This window comes from Theobroma umbraticum, unplaced genomic scaffold (genome assembly GCF_002168275.2).
Source record: "Theobroma umbraticum cultivar Fairchild unplaced genomic scaffold, ASM216827v3 scaffold_130.0, whole genome shotgun sequence".
Taxonomy (NCBI): domain Eukaryota; kingdom Viridiplantae; phylum Streptophyta; class Magnoliopsida; order Malvales; family Malvaceae; genus Theobroma; species Theobroma umbraticum.
In genome coordinates, this window is record NW_018397264.1 from 5,987,171 (window position 1) to 6,006,598 (window position 19,428).

Here is a 19,428-nt window from a genome sequence, read left to right on the forward strand (position 1 = left end):
TAATTTAAAAATTATAGAACAATATGAAAGTAAAATAAAAAGTTAGGGACCATAAATGAAATTTACCCTTTTTTTCCTTTTATTAGTAGCTAAAGGTAAATTTAAAGTAGGTACAACAATAATTTAGATTCGGAAAATTGAATAGAGCCCTAAACCCTAAAACTCCAGACTTTAAATTCTAAATAAAAAATGAAAATTAGGGCAAGAAACCAGACTTTTAGATGAAACAGCCCTCTCTCTTTCTCGAAACCAATTTGCAAAAGCTTGAAATGATTTTTAGATAGAGACAATGAAAATAACAATTTATTAAAAAAGTGTCACCCACTCATTTAGAATATGTATTATTTTAGACACAATTAATGAGAATATATATATAACTTATTTAAATAAATTATTATAAATATTCCACACACGTGAAAATATCTTTAATTATGACCTTCTAGTAGTTTCCACCTTTTTAAGGATTTTTTAATTTTAAAAAATTTCATAAATATTATTAGTCCTTTGGGTTAGGATAAAACTTTGTAAAGTTTCATTAGAATAAATTTTTAAAGAATCTCTTGAATGGGTCTATATTTTACGACCCTAAAACATTCAAAATGTTGTATAACGTGTTCTCCAACTTTTTGGACTAATTAAATCTAGGGTCCAAATCTTATAATTATCCATTTGATGGCTTTAATTTTGAATGTATGACTTTTTTATAAGATTCGATACGTTTTATGCTAATTCGGAGAGTCAGTACCTTATCTAGGGTTTTTCCTTAGAAACCTAATAACTAAAAAAATAATACATCTCACTTTATGTTAATTTCAAGACTCTAAAATTTATCCAGAGAAAATAATTAAGAACTAGTATTCAATGGAAATTAATTAATTAATTCGTGTGCTCAACATCTCCGAGAAGACAAAAATGTTGTTGTTATTCAGTTAACACCTAACAGTTTGGCGGAGGTTAATTAATTAATTTGATCAACTTTCAACATTCAAATCAATAAAAAAAAAAGAATATGAAATTAGAGGAATAAATCGTGTGGGAATAATTTTCCATATGGATCAAACTTAGGTTCAAATTTTAGATATATGTTTGGGTAAACATCAAATATGATTTAACCATCCAGAAGTGATGAGCTCAACTTACATCATAAGTAATTTTCGTTTGACAAAATCTCCCCACATGTTTTGATTAATTCCTCTATTATATCAACTTAACGATATTGCTTAATACATAATACTTTTGAATATTCAACTCAAGCATAAATGTATCTATTTCTCTATTCAAAACGTTATACCCTTTACCTCAAATTAATATATATTTATATATATATATATAATGATGCTTATAAATTATAATAAATAAGATGCTTGCTTCAATTATATAGCAGTTGGTGAAATTATATACTATAGCAGCATGGACAGCCAGGCGATTAAGGCAAATTTTCAATGTATCGAAATTCATTTAAAACTTTCATCAAATAACATTTATGATCATTAAGTCATTGACAAGCATGTTCATTGAACAGCTGTTATGCAACATTAATAAACAATGTTATTGTGCTTGTGATTTTATTACTACTCCTTTCCTAGATTCATAGCATGCCATTGGATTTAAAAGACTAAAAATAACAAAAAAAAATGTAATCTATTGGAATTTAACAAAATGGTTAACTTAGAGATATTAGAAATTCCTGCTTATAGCCCTGGTAGTACTTGTGTTTAAATTTGAAAATTCATATTTTAATAATATTTTGTATAAATAAATATAAATACGACATGATTAATTAATTATGTCAAATGCCTAAAACTCATATATAAATATATTTAATAACTATATAATACGATTTCATACTATTAATGTTTATTAAATATTTATTTTCGAAATGCGGAGTCAATATATATCTACAATTTAATCTCTCAAGTTTTAATGTGGAGATCATGTTCTTCCATAAAAGACGTAAGTATTTGTCTTATATCATGTGTTTCTAGAAGACATTAACAAACTTTAACGAAGAAAAATGACTCTAAAAGATTCTAATTCGATCCCAAACTTATTAATTTTTAGAGGAGTGGGTAATTAATGTTATAAATGGCGTAAAAGTTTGGTGATCATATTCATTGATTCTTCGGTAACTGGTCAATGATGAAAAATAATAATAATAATAAATAAAAATTCAAGATTCCTAGGCATCTCCCCTTAGAATGGTCCACACTGGCAAAGCCAATGTTGCTTTATAATAAAGTTGACTATTGGACCCAAAGTAATTAACTTCTTAGGTTCTTTTCGTCTTCTACCCCACACCAAAGAAATTATACAAGCCCCTTTTTTTCCTGATTTTCTTGTCCTTTACTTTTTTTGTCAAAAACTAACAAATAATTGAACCATGTAACAACACTAGTTTTCAGATACTAATAATTGACTTGAATATTCAAGTTGGGGGAAGAAACTATTAAAAGTAAGTTCATAGTTAAATTAGGAAGGGAGGATTTATTTAAATTTGAGTTAGTTCCATAATGATGTGATTGTATATCTTTTGGCTTTTGTCCTACTCTCTACCCTAATTTTAATTGAGATCTAACTAGCAATATAGATGCAAAGAAAAACTAATACATCTGATGTCATTTATTGACACTTTTTAATTGAGTTATTTTAAATTAATCAAATTGATTATATTTCTGCATTCCCTGCCCCTCAAAAATTAAATAATATTTCTTAAATTATAAGTTAGGTTTATCCAGAAAAATATAATTTGATGACAGTCACTCTTTAGTTTAAAAAAAAAGATTCAGTTTTACGTCAAAATTCAATCACTTTTTTTAATAAGAAAAAGATAAATTTGCAAATTTACGGTTCACACAATAAAATTAATTTATCTGAAATAAATTTATATTTGGTGGAAATAACAATTGAAACATTGTAAAATAATAGTATTATAATTTTGAAGAAAATTACAAGAATATATATACATAAAAATTAGAATAATTCACTGAGAGAGTGACATTCTTGGTTAGCAAACGTTGAATTACGCCATCTACTTAAAATAAGACTTCGGCTTGTCTTGTAATGACCATTTGCATAGACTATACTTCTATTATTATTATTATTATTATTATTATTATATGTTTTTTCTGGAGACCATATTAATAATCATGTCTTGTTTTTCTCTAAATATAAGTAGACTTCTTTACTGACGTTTGGACCTAAGTTAAACCCCAATAGTTTTGAAAATTCAAAATTAATTAGATAAATAAAAAATAAATATTAATTATCATGAAAGTCACGACTTTAATTTTAAGTCGATATTGGTTGAAAATATGCATTTTTAAAATAAGTTTGAATCTCACGGAATTGTGTATGAAATACTTTTGGAGGGTGGATGTACAACAGGGTCATTGTTTTTCTGGAAGAAAATGACACACCCTAGTCAATATACAGCTGAAGCAAAATGCGATTAATAATATAAGTGGCAAGGTGGTAATTGTATATCTATGAGGCAGGATCTTTCCTGACTTTGGTGGTCTATAAAGGAGTGGTTCCTCTTCGCAAGTGTAAGCGTAGAAAGAGTGAATAGAGACAAGTTCTTTCAAAGAAGAAGAATAAGAAGCTAGCTAGGTTGGCTTTAATGGCTGTCGAAGAAGGGATAGATGATTACACCCAAGATGGCACTGTGGACCTTAAAGGGAACCCAGTTCGCAGATCAAAGAGAGGCGGATGGACTGCTTGCTCCTTTGTTGTTGGTAACTTGCTCACTTTTTCCCTTGTCTTTTTCTAATTCCCCTTTTCAGTTCCTCTTTTAAGGGCACACTGCCCATCTCAACTTTAAGAAAACTTTTGTTATGGGACCAAATCCCTTAATTTTGCTCTTGTTGTCGCATGGATGAACCATTTCCCTGTATAACTTTTCAGAACACTTGTCTCTCTCTACTTGTTCTCTTTTCGGTGGATTCTCTTTTCTTTCAGGATGAAGAAAATGATCTTGGTTCGATCATTCAAACAAGAGGGTCGGTCTAGCTTGTGAACCCAAATTATGGAGTTCCATAAGCTTTGATTTGGTTCAACTGCCAACTGTAATGAAAGAAGCTTCCTACTCTATACCTACTCGGCATTTCTTTCTGAAGCTTCTGATTTAATTCAGTTTTCCACCAATATTTGACAAAGATCTGTACCCTGCCAATTTTAATGTCTCATCTCCCCATATTTAAGTCTCCCACCAGCGTCATCAACACCCTTCTCTCCTTCCCCCACTCTCTCTCTCTTCTCGTTATAGTCGACCAGGGCATCATGCATGCCATGTCCTTGTATTTCAACATATACTTGGACTTGTCAGTGCTCACTTTTCAAAATGATATACTATAAAAGTAAACAATATCAGGCGGTTACTGGCTTCCTACTTGGTCTTAAGGAGTTAAACGGGGTTTCGAAAACTGAATCTTCTATAGTTAGAAACAATGCTCCTGGTCAATTATTACAGACGATTTTCCAAAGTTAAAAGATTTTCCCAGTATTTCCGTGGTCCCCATGCACGTCTCCACCATGAACATCCAAAAAAGCAACCCAAACCAACCAAAATAATAATCATCATCATGCTAGGCAAGACAACCACACACTGTACATACATTCCCAGCGCCGGCCGCAGCTAATTAGGACAAAACACATCTTCCCTTTTTTCCTTTTCAGTGTATGAGATCTTTGAACGCATGGCCTACTACGGCATATCCTCGAACCTTGTTCTCTACCTGACGAGGAAGCTCCATCAAGGCACTGTCAAGTCGGCCAACAATGTTACCAATTGGGTCGGTACCATTTGGATGACTCCAATCTTGGGCGCCTACGTGGCAGATGCTCACCTTGGACGCTACTGGACTTTTGTCATTGCTTCTGCAGTTTATATCTCGGTATGTTCTCGAATTGTCAATCCCATATGTACCATGACTGATAACCAAACTATTCAACAAATCACGAGCTTTGCTTGGGAAAAAGATAAAAGAGTTTGTCTAATTGACATTACAGTAATCGGGTCCTACTTATATCTTTTAAGATATTTTTGTTTGCGCACATGTTGTTACCATAAGGGGCCATATCTTAATTTTCACATGTCATGTCACATGTATATACTTGCATGCATACATATTTATAAGTCTTATCTACGTTCACATGAAACAAATATAATTATTTACTCTATTAGGTAACTATAGATTTTGGTACGTATTTCACACTAAAAATTCAAACTTAAGACTTATAAAACGAAGTTTTAAATGTTAAGACGTATTTTGAGTACTTTTTGAATAAAGGGATAGATATAATTATTATTGAACTAAATATATAATGATTGAAGCATAATTTTAATTGAAAAAAAAATTTCATGAATCGGTGGTGCTACACCACGTTAATATATATCATTTTTGTTAAAATTATATCATATAATTATGTTCTTGAAATTGATTAATAAATAGTGAATATTTATTTTAACAACTAGTTATTAATGATCTTTGATTTTTTTTAAAGGAATTACGTGACATAATTTGAATGAAAGTGACATATACTGACATGACTTATAATCGATCTTATCTGCAATCAAAACAAAATTCAGAGTTTTAGAGTTTGACTAAGTCAATCAAATTGTTATTGGATATATAGTACTAATGGATCATCTGAAATTAAGTTGCTGTGGTGTAAATGGTTTGAAGTTGTGAGTCAAGGATAGTTACTGACTAAAACGGTAGATTACAGTCAAATTGCGAATAATTTGCATTCAAACGTCAACAAAATGTGAAACATTGACTCAAATTTTTCTATGTTCTAATTATATGGCAGTAGACGATGACTCTTACGCTGTATATTGGTAGGAAAACTATGACAAATTTGTCAGGTGGACCACGGATTCCTGTGCTACAACTTGAAGGTTGTCCCGTCTAGCAGTCTAGAAATTTTCTTGTCTAATTTTCTTGGAAGCATCTGAGTCTGCTAAGTCTATCAACCTACTTTGGATAGGGATAAAAACAAAAGAGCAACTGGGACTTTTGTATATGTTCCTTAATTGTTGGGTACGCATGGGCGTTTGTAGAGAGTGGACCATTGAAACTTTGGTATATGCCCGAGGTAATAGATAAGCCTAGTTGCGAATTAACATTAAGATTCTTCTTATTCAACTCAGTTGGTTACCTAAATCTGTCGAGGAATGAGGTATGAAATTAAGATTTAAATCTAATATTTGTATAAGGATAAGATCTAAAAGTGCTAATTCAATTGTTGGTCACAGGGAATGTCATTGCTAACGCTATCAGTGTCAGTCCATGGCCTAAAACCACCACCCTGTCACCAAGCCAATGTAGATGATTGCAAGAAGGCGTCAACGTTACAGTTAGCGGTGTTCTTTGGTGCACTCTATACTCTAGCTGTAGGAACCGGTGGCACCAAGCCAAACATTTCGACCATCGGCGCCGACCAATTTGACGATTTCCATCACAGGGAGAAGGCTCAGAAGCTGTCCTTCTTCAATTGGTGGATGTTCAGCATCTTCTTTGGGACACTCTTTGCCAACACAGTTCTTGTCTACATTCAGGATAATGTGGGATGGGCATTAGGCTATGGGCTGCCCACGCTTGGGCTCGTGATTTCAGTTCTGATTTTCCTGGCAGGCACGCCCTTCTACAGGCACAGGGTGCCCGCTGGGAGTCCTTTCACAAGGATGGCCACTGTCATAGTGGCTGCCATAAGGAAATGGAAAGTGCCTCTTCCTGGTGACCCTAAAGAACTATACGAACTTGACCTGGAAGAGTATGCTAAGAAAGGAAAGTTCAGGATTGATTCAACACCCACCCTGAGGTTAGTTTATATTATTTTAACATATTATGGAATCTGAAATTTTCCATCACTGGTCTCTTATCATCATATATTCAACTTCGTGCATAAAATGTAGGTTCCTGAGTAAGGCTGCTGTCAAAACAGGCCCCACAGATCCATGGATGCTATGCTCAGTAACCCAAGTAGAGGAAACTAAACAAATGTTAAGAATGATCCCAGTATTGGTTGCCACTTTTGTGCCAAGCACCATGATCGCTCAGATCCATACGCTCTTTGTAAAACAGGGCACCACCCTTGATAGACACTTGGGCAGTTTCAAGATCCCCCCTGCAAGTTTAGCTGGATTTGTGACAATATCTATGCTTATTAGTGTTGTCCTCTATGATCGATTCTTCGTCCCAATTATGAAAAAGTGGACTAAAAATCCTAGAGGCATTACTCTACTTCAAAGAATGGGAATCGGTCTGGTTCTTCACATCATAATCATGATAACTGCTTCTCTTATTGAAAGGCACAGACTCAGCGTGGCCAGGGAGCATGGCTTAGTTGAAAATGGAGGACAACTTCCACTAACTATATTCATTTTACTTCCCCAATTTGTGCTTATGGGAACAGCTGATGCATTTTTGGAGGTGGCCAAGATTGAGTTCTTCTATGATCAGGCACCGGAAAGCATGAAGAGTCTTGGTACTTCATATTCAACCACTAGTCTGGGAATTGGAAATTTTCTCAGCAGCTTCCTTCTTTCTACAGTTGCTGATATCACCAAAAAGCATGGTCACGAAGGATGGATCTTAAATAACCTAAACAAATCTCATCTTGACTACTACTATGCATTCTTTGCAATACTCAACTTCTTGAACTTCATTTTCTTCTTGGTAGTAATAAAGTTCTATGTCTACAAGGCTGAAGTTTCAGATTCATTGCATGCGCTTACAGAAGAACTGAAGGTGATGAGATTGAAGGCATCAAACCAAGAAGAGTCAAGGGCATAGGTTGATGGAACAGGTTGGATAATGTAGCCCTTGTCCATAGGGATGCCGGAGCTGAAATTCAACTTTTGAAAGTGAAACATTTGATCATTCAGGGCTTTGACAGAGTACTCTTTGGGGCCTGCATTATTGATGTAGCATTATAAACCTTTGCTAATGACTAGAAAGAATACAATGTTTTCTATTCTTGAAAGGAAAAGAAAGGAATAATTATGTGAAGAAATGTAAAAGTGTGGAGATAAGGTTATCTTTTTAGAGAAAAAGGAGTTCAAGGTCCAAGGTAAGGTAGAACAAATTAAGGGAAGGAGGAAAGATACGATGGTTTCACATATTCACTCTTACTCTGATGAATTGATCCCCTCATGATCCATAAAAAATTGAAAATGCCTAATGCTATAAACAGTTAAAATGAAATAAAAGAAATATTGTACAATTCCTCTCTCCACCCCCCAGCAAGATTTTGATATAACATTTTAAGTTAAACCAAATTCAATACAATGGGCCCCCTTGAGATTTCCTTCAACTTTGAGTACAGTTTTCATCAATAGAAATCAATGCTAGAAAACACAAAATCTCTGCTTCACATATGCGATGTCTACATTGGCCTCTTCCATTCATTTCCTTTTTGCCAATTGAAATGACTTCTTCAAGAACAGATTCGCCGCCCGGTCGTTCCTATGGCACAACACCCTTAGTATAGTGTTTGGATCCGCTCTGTTCCACCTCCCTGTTGTCGGTGGCATAGGTAGCTTTTGCCCTGTGCCTATGAGACCTATTCCGCTCGTTTCACAAGTGATAATGCTGAAATCTTCCATCAGTTGTTCAGCGCATTGACCCATCAATGTTATCACCCCTTCAACTGCCTCAGCCTCCCTCTGGACCACATCCTCGGATATCAAGCCTTCTCCACAAGTGCAAAACACCCTCTTCAAGCTGTCAAAGTCCTCCTCAATCATCTCATGATCAGACCGGTGGAAGATCCTGGAAGGTCCCCCAGCGAGCAAAACCATAAGGAAGGCTTCAAAAGCTGCTTTCATAGCTTCCTTCATTGCTAATGCTTGAGCCCGGTCTGTGAGTATTGCTGTAAGAAGTGTGAGGTTCTGCTTTAGAATTCTGATTGCAGGTCTAATTCTCGCGTTGGTTACATCACCAACATAAAGGCTCTCATAGAAAACAGAATTTGAGTCGAGGAAGATAAGGCGGTAAGCAGCAACTTCTGATACATGATCACAGGCAGATTGAATGGCTCCATTAACATGTTCAAAATATGAAGTTGAAGTACCATGGTGCCTGCGGCTGCTGCTGAAACGGTTCCGTGTTGAGACTCTCGGTGAGAGGGTGAGGGTTTTATCAAGGGAATGGAGGTGAGAAATTAGATAGTGCAAGGTATTAAGGCGGATGTAGAGCCGCTGTGTCCCACGGCTTGTTGATGGGCGAGGATGGTGACCTTCTAAAGTCATAATGCGGTGCATCCCTTCTACTCCAACACTGCAAGGAGTAGCCTTTTTCCAGAGTTTGAAGAACTTTGAATCTCGGTTGCATCTGGTTAGAGGAGGAAGTGTGGGGAGATAACTCTGTTTTGACCCTGAAAAGAATGTGACAAAAGAAATGAGAAAGGTATTCTGCCCACACGACATTGACTTGCTGCGGGACGATTTCAAGTTTTCCATGTAAACGAGCAAGCTTAAAATGGTGTATGAAGCAGATGGTTCTCACCACATGATGCTACGAAGGTAGTGTATTCTTGGAAGAGCTGCTCTAAACCTTCAGCTAGATCAAGAACCAAATCATCTGTAATTCCAATTGGAATTTCGAAGAATTCATTCACTGTTTCCTTGGCCGATTTCATTAGCTCCACAGCTGACTGTGCATATGGCTCAGATTTGGACTTAGGGTTCCAAGTCTGCAACAATAAATTGCAACCAATTAGTAATTAAGTTCAATCATATATTATTTCTTTTTTTTTTTACTTGGTAAACTTTAAAACGAAAAAAGAAAAAGATTTACGGACTTCAGTTTCTTTTGCTCTACAAAGCAACTCTTTCCCTTTCTTTAGTCTTTCTTCTATCCATTGTCTCAAGAGTTTCAATATGATTGAATCAACTTCATATGGCATCATTTCTCTGACAATTCCTTTGCCTCCATCTTCACACTCTTCGGAATCTTCGACCACCATTTGAACCAAAACCTTTTCTAGTTTTGCAGCTCTTTGTAGTACCCCAACTATCTCAGTGTTCAGCATACTTGTCCCAGCTAAATATTGCTTCAACACTGCTCCATAGCATTGGTGCAGTGTCACTGCTGCAACTCCAGCTGCAATCGGATGCCATCTCTTCAATATGGGACTAAATAACTCCCTCTCTCTAGCAGCCAAATCCTCAGTTTCCTTAGCCAATTGAAGTAGAGCTTCACTAGCTTCTTCTCTTTCTCCCTTAGTTGCATTTTTGACACTTTCATTTTCTATTATCTACAGCAATCAAAGAAGGAGGAAGAATTAAACAAAACTTATGCCAACAGATGAGTATTTGAAAATAAGATATAGTTGCTATATGTATAGTGCTCACCTTTTGAAATGCGTGTTTCACTGAAGATCGAATGTAATGATCTACACGGTCACTGGTTGAATCCACAAGCAATGTGTCCCCTTTCTTGCTCCCTTCCCCTTCCATGATTGTAACATCTTCACCTAAAATCTTTGTTGCTGATAATGCCAGAGGTAAAAGATTTTCAATCCCACCAATATTTCCTCTGTTGAAATAATCATGGTAGTGAGATAACCTTTTCTCTGCCCAATTCTGCATCGAAACTAACATGGAAGACAATAGTTTCATATACGCTGCCTCTCTATCTGGCTTTCTAGCATCATTTGCCACCTCTGCCAACATAGCATACGCAGCAGAAAGAAGATCGGGCTCCATCTGGTTGGTGGCAACATATTGCTGAAAAAGCACCCAAGTGAAACAAGCATTGTGAATTTGCCTATTGATCCCCAAAGTAGACCACGTCTTCTTCATCAATTCTAGCAACTCATCAACCTCATCAAGGACTAGCGTCTCATCCCTAACATCAAATATGGCCTGAAGGAGAGAAGTGTAGATGTGAATGTTAAGAGGGAACCCATCAGCCCAATGGCACACGTCAGTAGTAGTGCCGTTGGCACTTCGCCAGGATAAGGAAACAACACTGTTGCACAATGTTCTCATCGTGTCGGAGTTCTTGCCGGTGTCTATAGGCTTGGACTCGCTGGCTCGGATTATGTCGCGCATACGCATCAGGAAAGAGTTTGATTTGTCTACGGGGATTGATGGGTGGAGGAGGAGGCCTGCTTCCAGGACTTTGAGCTGACGCTTTTGCCAAAGATGGTACTCGTGCGAGTCATTGAATTCGGATGGTTTTAAGTGCCGAAGAAGCTCAAGCGGAAGGATGATAGTCTCTGATCTCCTACCCATCTGTTGAAGCCAAAATTGTTTTAGCAACTAAGCCAAAATTGCTTAGTTGGGAGATGAATCAAATTTAACATCTCAATTTTTAAAATAAAATATGACTATCATTAGATTATTATTTCGTTATGTTATTCAATATTATTATTTTTAACAAGCAATTAAAATTGACATGCGTTGTACTAGTAATGTTGATATACGTACTTGGCCAACAAGGGTTCGCATGAGAGTCTTCCTAAGCCTACTATCACTCTGTTCTGTCACCCTCATTTGCTGTCTCATAATCTCCGCCGAAGTTAAAGGCCGCCTCGGTCTCGACGCTGGCAACGTGGAACCGCCCGTTCCAGGGCTAGAACCAGAACCACCATGTCCATGAGAAACCGGCGATGATGGCGTGGACCCTCCACCACCACCGCTGCTAAGACCCACCGAAGACATTGACATCCTCCTGGAAGGTGATCTTTTCAACATCTTTAATCCCAAGGCCCTTTTAACCCTACTCGTAGGGGTCATCACCACCCCATAGACCCGCCCGCTCGGTGACCCTGGCCCGGGTCCGGACCCGTTTCCTCCATCTGCACCATTTCCATGATCATGTGAAGAGTAAAATGTTAAAGCATTTCGACCTCCAAAACCTGGTGATGAACGGCAAGCTGTGAAGAATATTTCGTAGGCTGTTTCACGGATGTCATCACGGTCAAGACCTTCAAGCTTACCAAATGGCCATGCTAGGTCCATATTATTCTCATTAGAGTTGGAGCTGTTGGTGGTGGTCGTGCCATGGAGGGGACCGGAGAAGAACTCCCGGCGGGATTGGTGGGCCATGGCTGAAAGGGGTTGGGGAATGGGGGTGGGGGGGGAGGGGAGGGGACTCAGTAACCGGCCAAAAATTTAAGTCAGAGTCTCCGACGGGCAAGAGAATGGATGGAAGAAGGATTGCATTTCTTTTTATAAAGAGAGAGAGAAAAAACCAGAGATTTTGTTGGTTAAGATGACAGCATTTTTGTGCTGAGGAAAGAGAGAAAAAAACATTGCTGGTTTGATGGGTATGCCAACGTTGTAGTGCGAAAGAAAATGAGGAAAGATCGGGTGGTAATGACACTTAAGATAGCAAATTCCAAATGCTATTCCGGGGTGCAATTCTCTTACTGCAATTTAAGGTCCATTTTAATTTGATTCTTCTTTTGAATTAGTTCTTTCATTGACATTTTATCTTATTAATTTTCTTTAATATATATATATATAGGGATAAGTTTCTTTTATCTTCTAGATACAGAACATGAACTTTAAACCAAAACCCTGTAACTCTTTTCGGCTTGGTTTTTCAACTCCTAAATTTGTGTAACCCGTTGCATGTCTGAAACCAAACATTCGATGGACTCCGAAGTTGTTGAAGTGTGAACCATTGGGTCTGCTTTATTCTATCGTAAGAAAACAATCTATCATCTCCCAAATCCTGACATTTCAGTTGACAGATTTTTCCATAACAAGACTCTATCTACCCATCACTTACTTCGGCAGACAGAAAAATGGTCTCTGCTACAGGCTTTGCCCTGCTCGTATTGCCCATTCATTGACTAAGTCGTCCTCCTATCGTTTCCCAGCCTGAGGCTAGCTAGTCAGGAGGTTTTGCATGGATGCATGAGTTAGCCCAGAAATAGATCACGTGGTGGCTGTCTTCTAGCCCAGTAAACAAGGACTTACCAATTGAAAAACCCTGTCAGGACCCCATTGTCTCTTTGTGAGTAGAAAAAAGAAGAAACATTCAACAGTAAGGAAATAGTTAAAATATCTTACTATTGCTTGAAAAATATAAGAAAATAGCATATAAGTAACGGTGGAGTTAAGACTTCGTGATTAAGGTGAAAAGTAGAAAATAATGTCTATAAAATAATTATATTAAAATATTTTAATATTTAATTTATTAGTTAATTTATAATTTTTTATTTTAAAAAGAGAAGTTTGAATCCCCTTTCTTAAATCTTAAAAAAAATTATATTAGAAGTTCAATGTTTGATAAAAATATAAAAAAAAAGTTCATATAAAAATAATATAAATAAATCTTAAAAATTATTCAATGGAATCAATTTTAATAGTTTATTTCAATAAATTAATTAATACAATTATAAAAAATAATTCCAATTTCTATAAAAGCTTAACAACAAATTAAAATTAACAAATATAATAACAAAAATCTCAATAGAAAGCAATCTATTAAAAAATATTAAGGGTTATTAATAAACAATTTAATGGAGAAATAATTTTCTAAAATTAATCATAAAACTTAAATGCAATATCAATAAATAATTAAATGAAGAAACAATCTTGAATAAAAGACTTAATTGTTCACAAGAATCTAAATAAAAAAAACACAAATAATTTGTAGGACAACCATTAAGTAAACCCTAAATAAATAAATAATAACTAACTTTAGGTGCTTAATCAATGTTTTGTTTTGTTGCTTTCAAGTGAAAAATGACTATAAATTTTAAATCAAAATTACAAAGTAGAAATTATTAAATAAAAAAATTAAAATTAAAAATATTAAAAATAAAAATAAGTAAATAAATCAAACTAATTAAATGAAAAATAAGTTACTGATTAAAGGTTTTTTACACAAAAAATGCTGGTAAGTTAAAAAATGTAAAAAAAAAAATTTTTTTATTTTTACAAAATTTGGTTAAAAGAAATAAAAAATAAGTGAAGAAGGTCGAGATGTTTTAGAGAAGTAAGATTTAAAAATAATTTTATTATAATAAATTTTATTTAAATTAATTTTTAATTGATTGTTGTAGGACATTTCAGTAAATAAAAAAATTACTGTAAAAGTAAAACTATAAAATTTAAAATAAAAAATTATATTAAAAAGTTTTAAAATTTTTATAAATAATGAAATTATAAAATTAAAAAAAATAAAAATAAATTATAAAATTTTTAAAATTGTTGGAGCGACTAGCCCCCCTCCCGTCTGTGTAGGTACGCAAGTGATCCACGTAGCTAGCAAGGTAGCTGCAAATAAGCAAGCAAAACTTGTGGACTCCAACGCCCCTGCTCAGCATCTTAATTACATCTGGCCTAACCCGTCCTTTTCCCCGTTGGGGGCCTTTTTGTCAACAAAACAAAAAAAGGGAAAATATTTCCTCTGGCTTTAAGATTTAAACTTTGGTGTTGACCCAAGTACGGGGCACAGGTTTCACGGATTCGAAGATCTAGGCAATCTTACAATTTATAGATAATATCTCTTCCTATAATGAATATAAAATCTTACTGAAATCTCACTTATTATCTATAATAAAATAATAATAAAGGCAAAAATGGTTGGAGGGTCTGGTTTGAAACACAGTATTAATGCATGGTGTAATGTATAATTCTTTTTTGAGTTCGAATTTTAAAATATAAAAAGATGTGATGTGTAGAATAGGAAAAAATTTATTTAAAATGTATAGATTATGATTGATGATACAATGCTACATACACAACAAATATGTGATGTTTTCGGGGAAACAAATGTTAATCAAGGCAAGGTAATTAAGGGAAACTACGCTAATAAGAAAATTAGAAAGAATTAGTAAAAATTATACTTCTTTTGTTCCATATTTTTGTCTATTTTTCCTTTTTAAGGTCTTGAAATGATTTTTTTTTTTATTTTTTGAACACCCAATATATATCTTATTTTTATAATATTACAATTTTTTAAAATTTGTTGACAATAAAATGTATTTTTATTAACCTTATAAATATTCTAAATTTATAAAAAAAACTCGATTTTTTTTAATAATATACACTCAACTGCACCACATTTGTCATCCGAATAGACCTTTTATTTTGGCTTATCTACTGAAAACTGGCAAGTGGCAGGCAGCTATTGCTTATCTCTGAGAGTCCTCAGAGTCTGTAGGTAGAGTTGTGGCCTTTTGCCTACTTGTTTCTTGGCTTTTTTCTTCTCTTTTTCTTGCTCTCTTTGTATTCCATAAATATTGCATTTAAACACACAAAAAAGAGAGTGAACTGCTTGTTGCAATTGGTTCAGTGTCTCCAGTTTTGAAGGAGTGAGCCCATCCTTGGATCTTTGAGAACTTCCCTTTTTCAGGTACCTTTGCATTATCTTGATTTCCTGCTTTGTCTCTTATACTCTTTCCGTTAGCTACACACATTTCGTAGTTAGTAACATCCCGAGAAATGGCTTTCCAAAGAAGTGATGATTGAGAGATGAAGTCACCACTCAAGACTGAGAACAGCAACTAAGCTCTATGAGCACCAGTAAAAGATCTGAAAGTGACAGCATTATCTACCCAAGAAAGGGAACATCACTGTACCTCAAAAGGGTTATTCATTTTTATTTTTCCTCTTCCCTCCATGGTTTGTTTTCAACCAAATTCACTTAACATGAAGTTCACCATCAGTCATAAACTTGCATTATCTTTAGCTTTTTCAGCAATCCAACTTAAAAAATGCGGGGCAAGAATTTGGCAGGGTTGTGAGCATTTACTGTCAAAGATGAGGATAGCAGTGATTGGAGGTGGGATTAGTGGACTGGTATCAGCCTATGTTCTTGCCAAATCAGGTGTGAATGTGGTGCTTTATGAGAAGGAAGATTACTTGGGTGGCCATGCCAAGACTGTTAACTTCGATGGTGTTGATTTAGACCTTGGTTTCATGGTCTTTAATCGTGTAAGTTGCACATTTCTCTCTCTCTCTCTCTCTCTCTCCTTATTTTTAACAGTTACCGTGTTCTTAATTACCATTTTATAAAATTAAAAAAAAAAAGTACATGAAATTAACTTTTCATTCTTTTGGGTTTGGTAAGTTTGTATTTGTTGTATTTATACTTTGCCTCTATGCTTGGTATAGCTGCCTTTATTGTTCTGGCGGCCGAATTTATCTTTTTCTGCAGTTTTCGCCATTTTCTAGAGGAACTCTTTGCTTTTCTTGAACTTAATTCGTTTTCATGCATAGGGTTTAGGGTTATAGCCATCTATCATTCATTTGACCCAACAATAATACTGCTTCTACGGCTGGAAAAAAACACACGTGAAAGTTTGGTTTTAAATGGTTGCAACTTGCAAATACTCATCTTTTGTACCTAAAAAGGTTAATGGTTAAGCAATTTCCACGTTTCAGATTCTCCATATCAGTAGTTTTTAAATTCCAAGAGATTATATAGTTTTGAATAAGGGACAACAAAAGAGCGCAGAAAGAAATATTACCATTGGGGAGATAAGAGTAGAGGAGAGTATAAGGGGATGCAAGCTGAGGACAAAAGGAGAAGAAAAGGACAAGACAAGAGGGAGGGAGAATGGTCACTTTCCTGTTAGATGTAGAATAATAGCTTTGGTTGGATAATTCTGTTAGATGGTTGGTCCAAAATTTTTCTTTTGGTGATGTCTGGTGAGGTTGGCAATAGAATCTTATATTGATAATAACATCAATAGCAGTGGGTGCCACAAAGGAAAATGCCAGATTGCCCAGTATTGAAGCCTATGCCATTTTGTTGGAGCTTTACATCAGGGGGGTTTTGGGGCTATTGTTGCCTCCTTTCTTGTCTTTCTTTCTGGTAGTTTGTTAACAAAATTATAGATTAGTGGCCCAAATCAATAAATGTATAAGCTCAGGCTTGAACGCAGAAAGAAAAATGTTTTTCTAGTTTGTCTTCAGGCTGAGCCTAATGCATTACAGCATCCCATCCATGCCCATTCGACCAAAATCAAAATATTAATGAGACACCAGGATAAGAACTGCAACAACAGGGAGAAAAAAAGAAGATCATGCTAATAAGTTTTATATAATTTATGAAACCTATGTCTGACAGTTTTCAATTTATTTATTTTTCTTAATTCTTTGTTGTGTGGACTGATAATTTTCAGTATAGAATTTAGAAAGCATGAGGGGCTGGCTTGGGTTGGCTTAGGTTTTAATTACTTGGCATCTCTCTTTTGAGAATATTATCTGATTGGTTATTTGATATTACGAAAATCATCCCATCACTCACCATTTGTAATTCATCAAGAATTTATAAGTCATTTCCTTCATACTAATTAATATCGAGGTAACAGTAGTTAGGGAATTAAGAACGTAGTCTTAGCAAACAACAGATTCTGTCCCAAAGATTTGAGAGACCTTGAGCCTTGAATTTCATGTTCATCTACCATTTTAATGGGAGTAATTACTTATAAGGTTTGGGATGGAATTTAAAGGGGTATGACCTCCAACCAGTGACCAAAAGAAAAACAATTGCATGCTTTAAGTATGGTATCAAGAAATTTAGCCTTTGTTCATCATTATCATGGCTCCTGCCTGAAATTATTTTGTTATGTGTTCTAACGGCAGAGTCAATAAGTAAGAGATTTTGATCAATAATATTGGATTCCAAGGCCTTTTTCCAAGTCAAATTAAGAACAGATGGGAAAATGTCTTCCATGGTGGGAAAGAATACTCTGCTATATAGGAGAATATAGTTAAAACTTTTTCTTTGTTAAGCTATGGGTTCATAATAATAAGTGGATGTTCATGCAATATGTGTTTTATTGTTCGGCCATTATTTTTGGCAGGTAACATATCCAAATATGATGGGGTTCTTTGAGAGTCTTGGAGTTGATATGGAGGCATCTGATATGTCTTTCGCAGTGAGCCTGGATGAAGGCAAAGGCTGTGAATGGGGCAGCCGAAATGGTTTGTCTAGCTTGTTTGCACAGAAAATGAACATCTTGAATCCTTACTTTTGGCAAATGCTTAGAGAAATTATCAAGTTCAAGGATGATGTTATTAGGTGAGCAATGACGAGATACCTTCCATTAGTCATTGTGGAATCTCAACTTTCTATATTAGATCATCCGATCGCTTCTGATTTTCATATCTTTTACTTTTGTGCAGTTATCTTGAAGTGCTTGAGAACAACCCAGATATCGATCGCAATGAAACATTGGGGCAATTCATTGAGTCACGGGGTTACTCTGAATTATTTCAGAAGGCTTATCTGGTGAGATCGGAAACTCTCTACATTCAGTGTGCTTTTCTTTATGTCAGAATCAACTTGTTTCACTGTAAGTCACCTTAGTAGCAAATAGCAATGACAATGTTGTAGTTCTGTAGGTACCGATATGTGGTTCAATATGGTCCTGCCCTACAGAAAGAGTGATGGGCTTTTCAGCTTTCTCTATGCTTTCATTTTGCCGCAACCATCATCTACTTCAGGTATATTCTTATATAAATGAAGTATCACAAGTGTTTGTGAGAATATGCATGTGATATTGGTTTGTGTAATCATAAAACTTTTTCGACAATTAGTTCATAATATTACTTTGGCTATCTTTGTAGCTCTTTGGACGGCCACAGTGGATGACTGTTAGATGGCGTTCACATCATTATGTCAACAAGGTGCTAGTTTGCCTTTTATTTCCGCTTCTTAGATTGCACTATACTTTCCTGCTTAAATAAATTGTCTTCAAAATATCCAAATTCATTGTCGCATGTATCAGTTGTAAGCTCAAAATATGTTGTTTTGCTGTTTGCTTATTGGCAAAATGTTATCAGATCAGAAAAGAGCTGGAGAGCAGAGGTTGTCAAATAAGAACTGGTTGTGAGGTACATTCTGTTTTGAGCGCTGTTGAAGGTGAGAGTAACTTGATTTCTCTTCTGCAATTAACTATCTGTTAAAACCATACAAATATGGCAGACATGGCATTTTTCTTGAGACTGTTCTCGTGTCAGAAACCTTTTATGGTTCTACTGGTAATTGTAAAGGTTTATTACAGGTTGCGCTGTATTATGTGGAGATGACTCCCAAGAAACATATGAAGGATGCATAATAGCTGTCCATGCCCCAGATGCTTTGAGATTGTTAGGAAAGCGAGCAACATATGATGAATTGAGAGTACTTGGTGCTTTCCAATATGTTTATAGGTACCTGTCTTTTGCATTAAATCTCCCTTATAGATTAATAATCTTTGCTCCAAGTTGCGAAAACTACTAGAATGTTTCTATTACTTCCTGTATTAAACACATAATATCACCGAAATTTTATGCAATTATTGTCTGAAATATTTCCATTTACATAAATCCCTGTCAGTACCATTTAAGAGTTGTTAACGTCTATTAAACATTTCCACTATTTTTTGCTTTTTATCTTCTAAATTTAGGATTTTAGAAGTAAACATGTTAATGAAAAAGTTCAACATGAAAGAAATAACCATGGAAAA

At 35.2% G+C, this 19,428-nt stretch overlaps 3 protein-coding genes across 8 annotated transcripts in view; 2 read left to right on the forward strand and 1 right to left on the reverse strand.

The window, feature by feature from the left end:
* The first annotated feature begins 3,528 nt into the window (after window positions 1-3,528).
* Window positions 3,529-8,056, forward strand: LOC110421055 (protein NRT1/ PTR FAMILY 5.2-like). 2 transcript variants are annotated; one of them, XM_021434509.2, is made up of 4 exons: window positions 3,529-3,734; window positions 4,675-4,892; window positions 6,257-6,822; window positions 6,917-8,056. In XM_021434509.2, the coding sequence occupies exons 1-4, from the start codon at window positions 3,620-3,622 to the stop codon at window positions 7,794-7,796; spliced, it is 1,779 nt and encodes a 592-aa protein (XP_021290184.1). In that variant the 5' UTR covers window positions 3,529-3,619; the 3' UTR covers window positions 7,797-8,056. The 2 variants fall into 2 exon arrangements, with proteins under 2 accessions (XP_021290184.1, XP_021290185.1); XM_021434510.2 differs by lacking the exons at window positions 3,529-3,734; window positions 4,675-4,892 and adding an exon at window positions 4,940-6,180.
* A 139-nt stretch (window positions 8,057-8,195) lies between these two features.
* LOC110421054 (protein unc-13 homolog) lies at window positions 8,196-12,075 on the reverse strand. Its single transcript, XM_021434508.2, has 5 exons — window positions 11,438-12,075; window positions 10,358-11,242; window positions 9,805-10,260; window positions 9,510-9,696; window positions 8,196-9,378 (listed from the first exon to the last, which is right to left on the reverse strand). The coding sequence occupies exons 1-5, from the start codon at window positions 12,056-12,058 to the stop codon at window positions 8,408-8,410; spliced, it is 3,120 nt and encodes a 1,039-aa protein (XP_021290183.1). The 5' UTR covers window positions 12,059-12,075; the 3' UTR covers window positions 8,196-8,407.
* A 3,033-nt stretch (window positions 12,076-15,108) lies between these two features.
* LOC110422000 (uncharacterized) overlaps window positions 15,109-19,428 on the forward strand; it is a 10,428-nt gene continuing 6,108 nt past the window's right edge. The window contains exons 1-9 of one of the 5 annotated variants that reach the window (XM_021435753.2): window positions 15,109-15,323; window positions 15,427-15,592; window positions 15,707-15,904; window positions 17,782-17,999; window positions 18,104-18,209; window positions 18,323-18,424; window positions 18,548-18,607; window positions 18,764-18,842; window positions 18,985-19,132. In XM_021435753.2, coding sequence (XP_021291428.1) covers window positions 15,590-15,592; window positions 15,707-15,904; window positions 17,782-17,999; window positions 18,104-18,209; window positions 18,323-18,424; window positions 18,548-18,607; window positions 18,764-18,842; window positions 18,985-19,132 — 914 coding nt within the window. In that variant the 5' untranslated portion in view covers window positions 15,109-15,323; window positions 15,427-15,589. Of the gene's footprint in view, window positions 15,324-15,426; window positions 15,905-17,781; window positions 18,000-18,103; window positions 18,210-18,322; window positions 18,425-18,547; window positions 18,608-18,763; window positions 18,843-18,984; window positions 19,133-19,428 lie in introns of all 5 variants that reach the window. The other 4 variants (XM_021435752.2, XM_021435755.2, XM_021435756.2 and 1 more) reach the window with 4 other exon arrangements.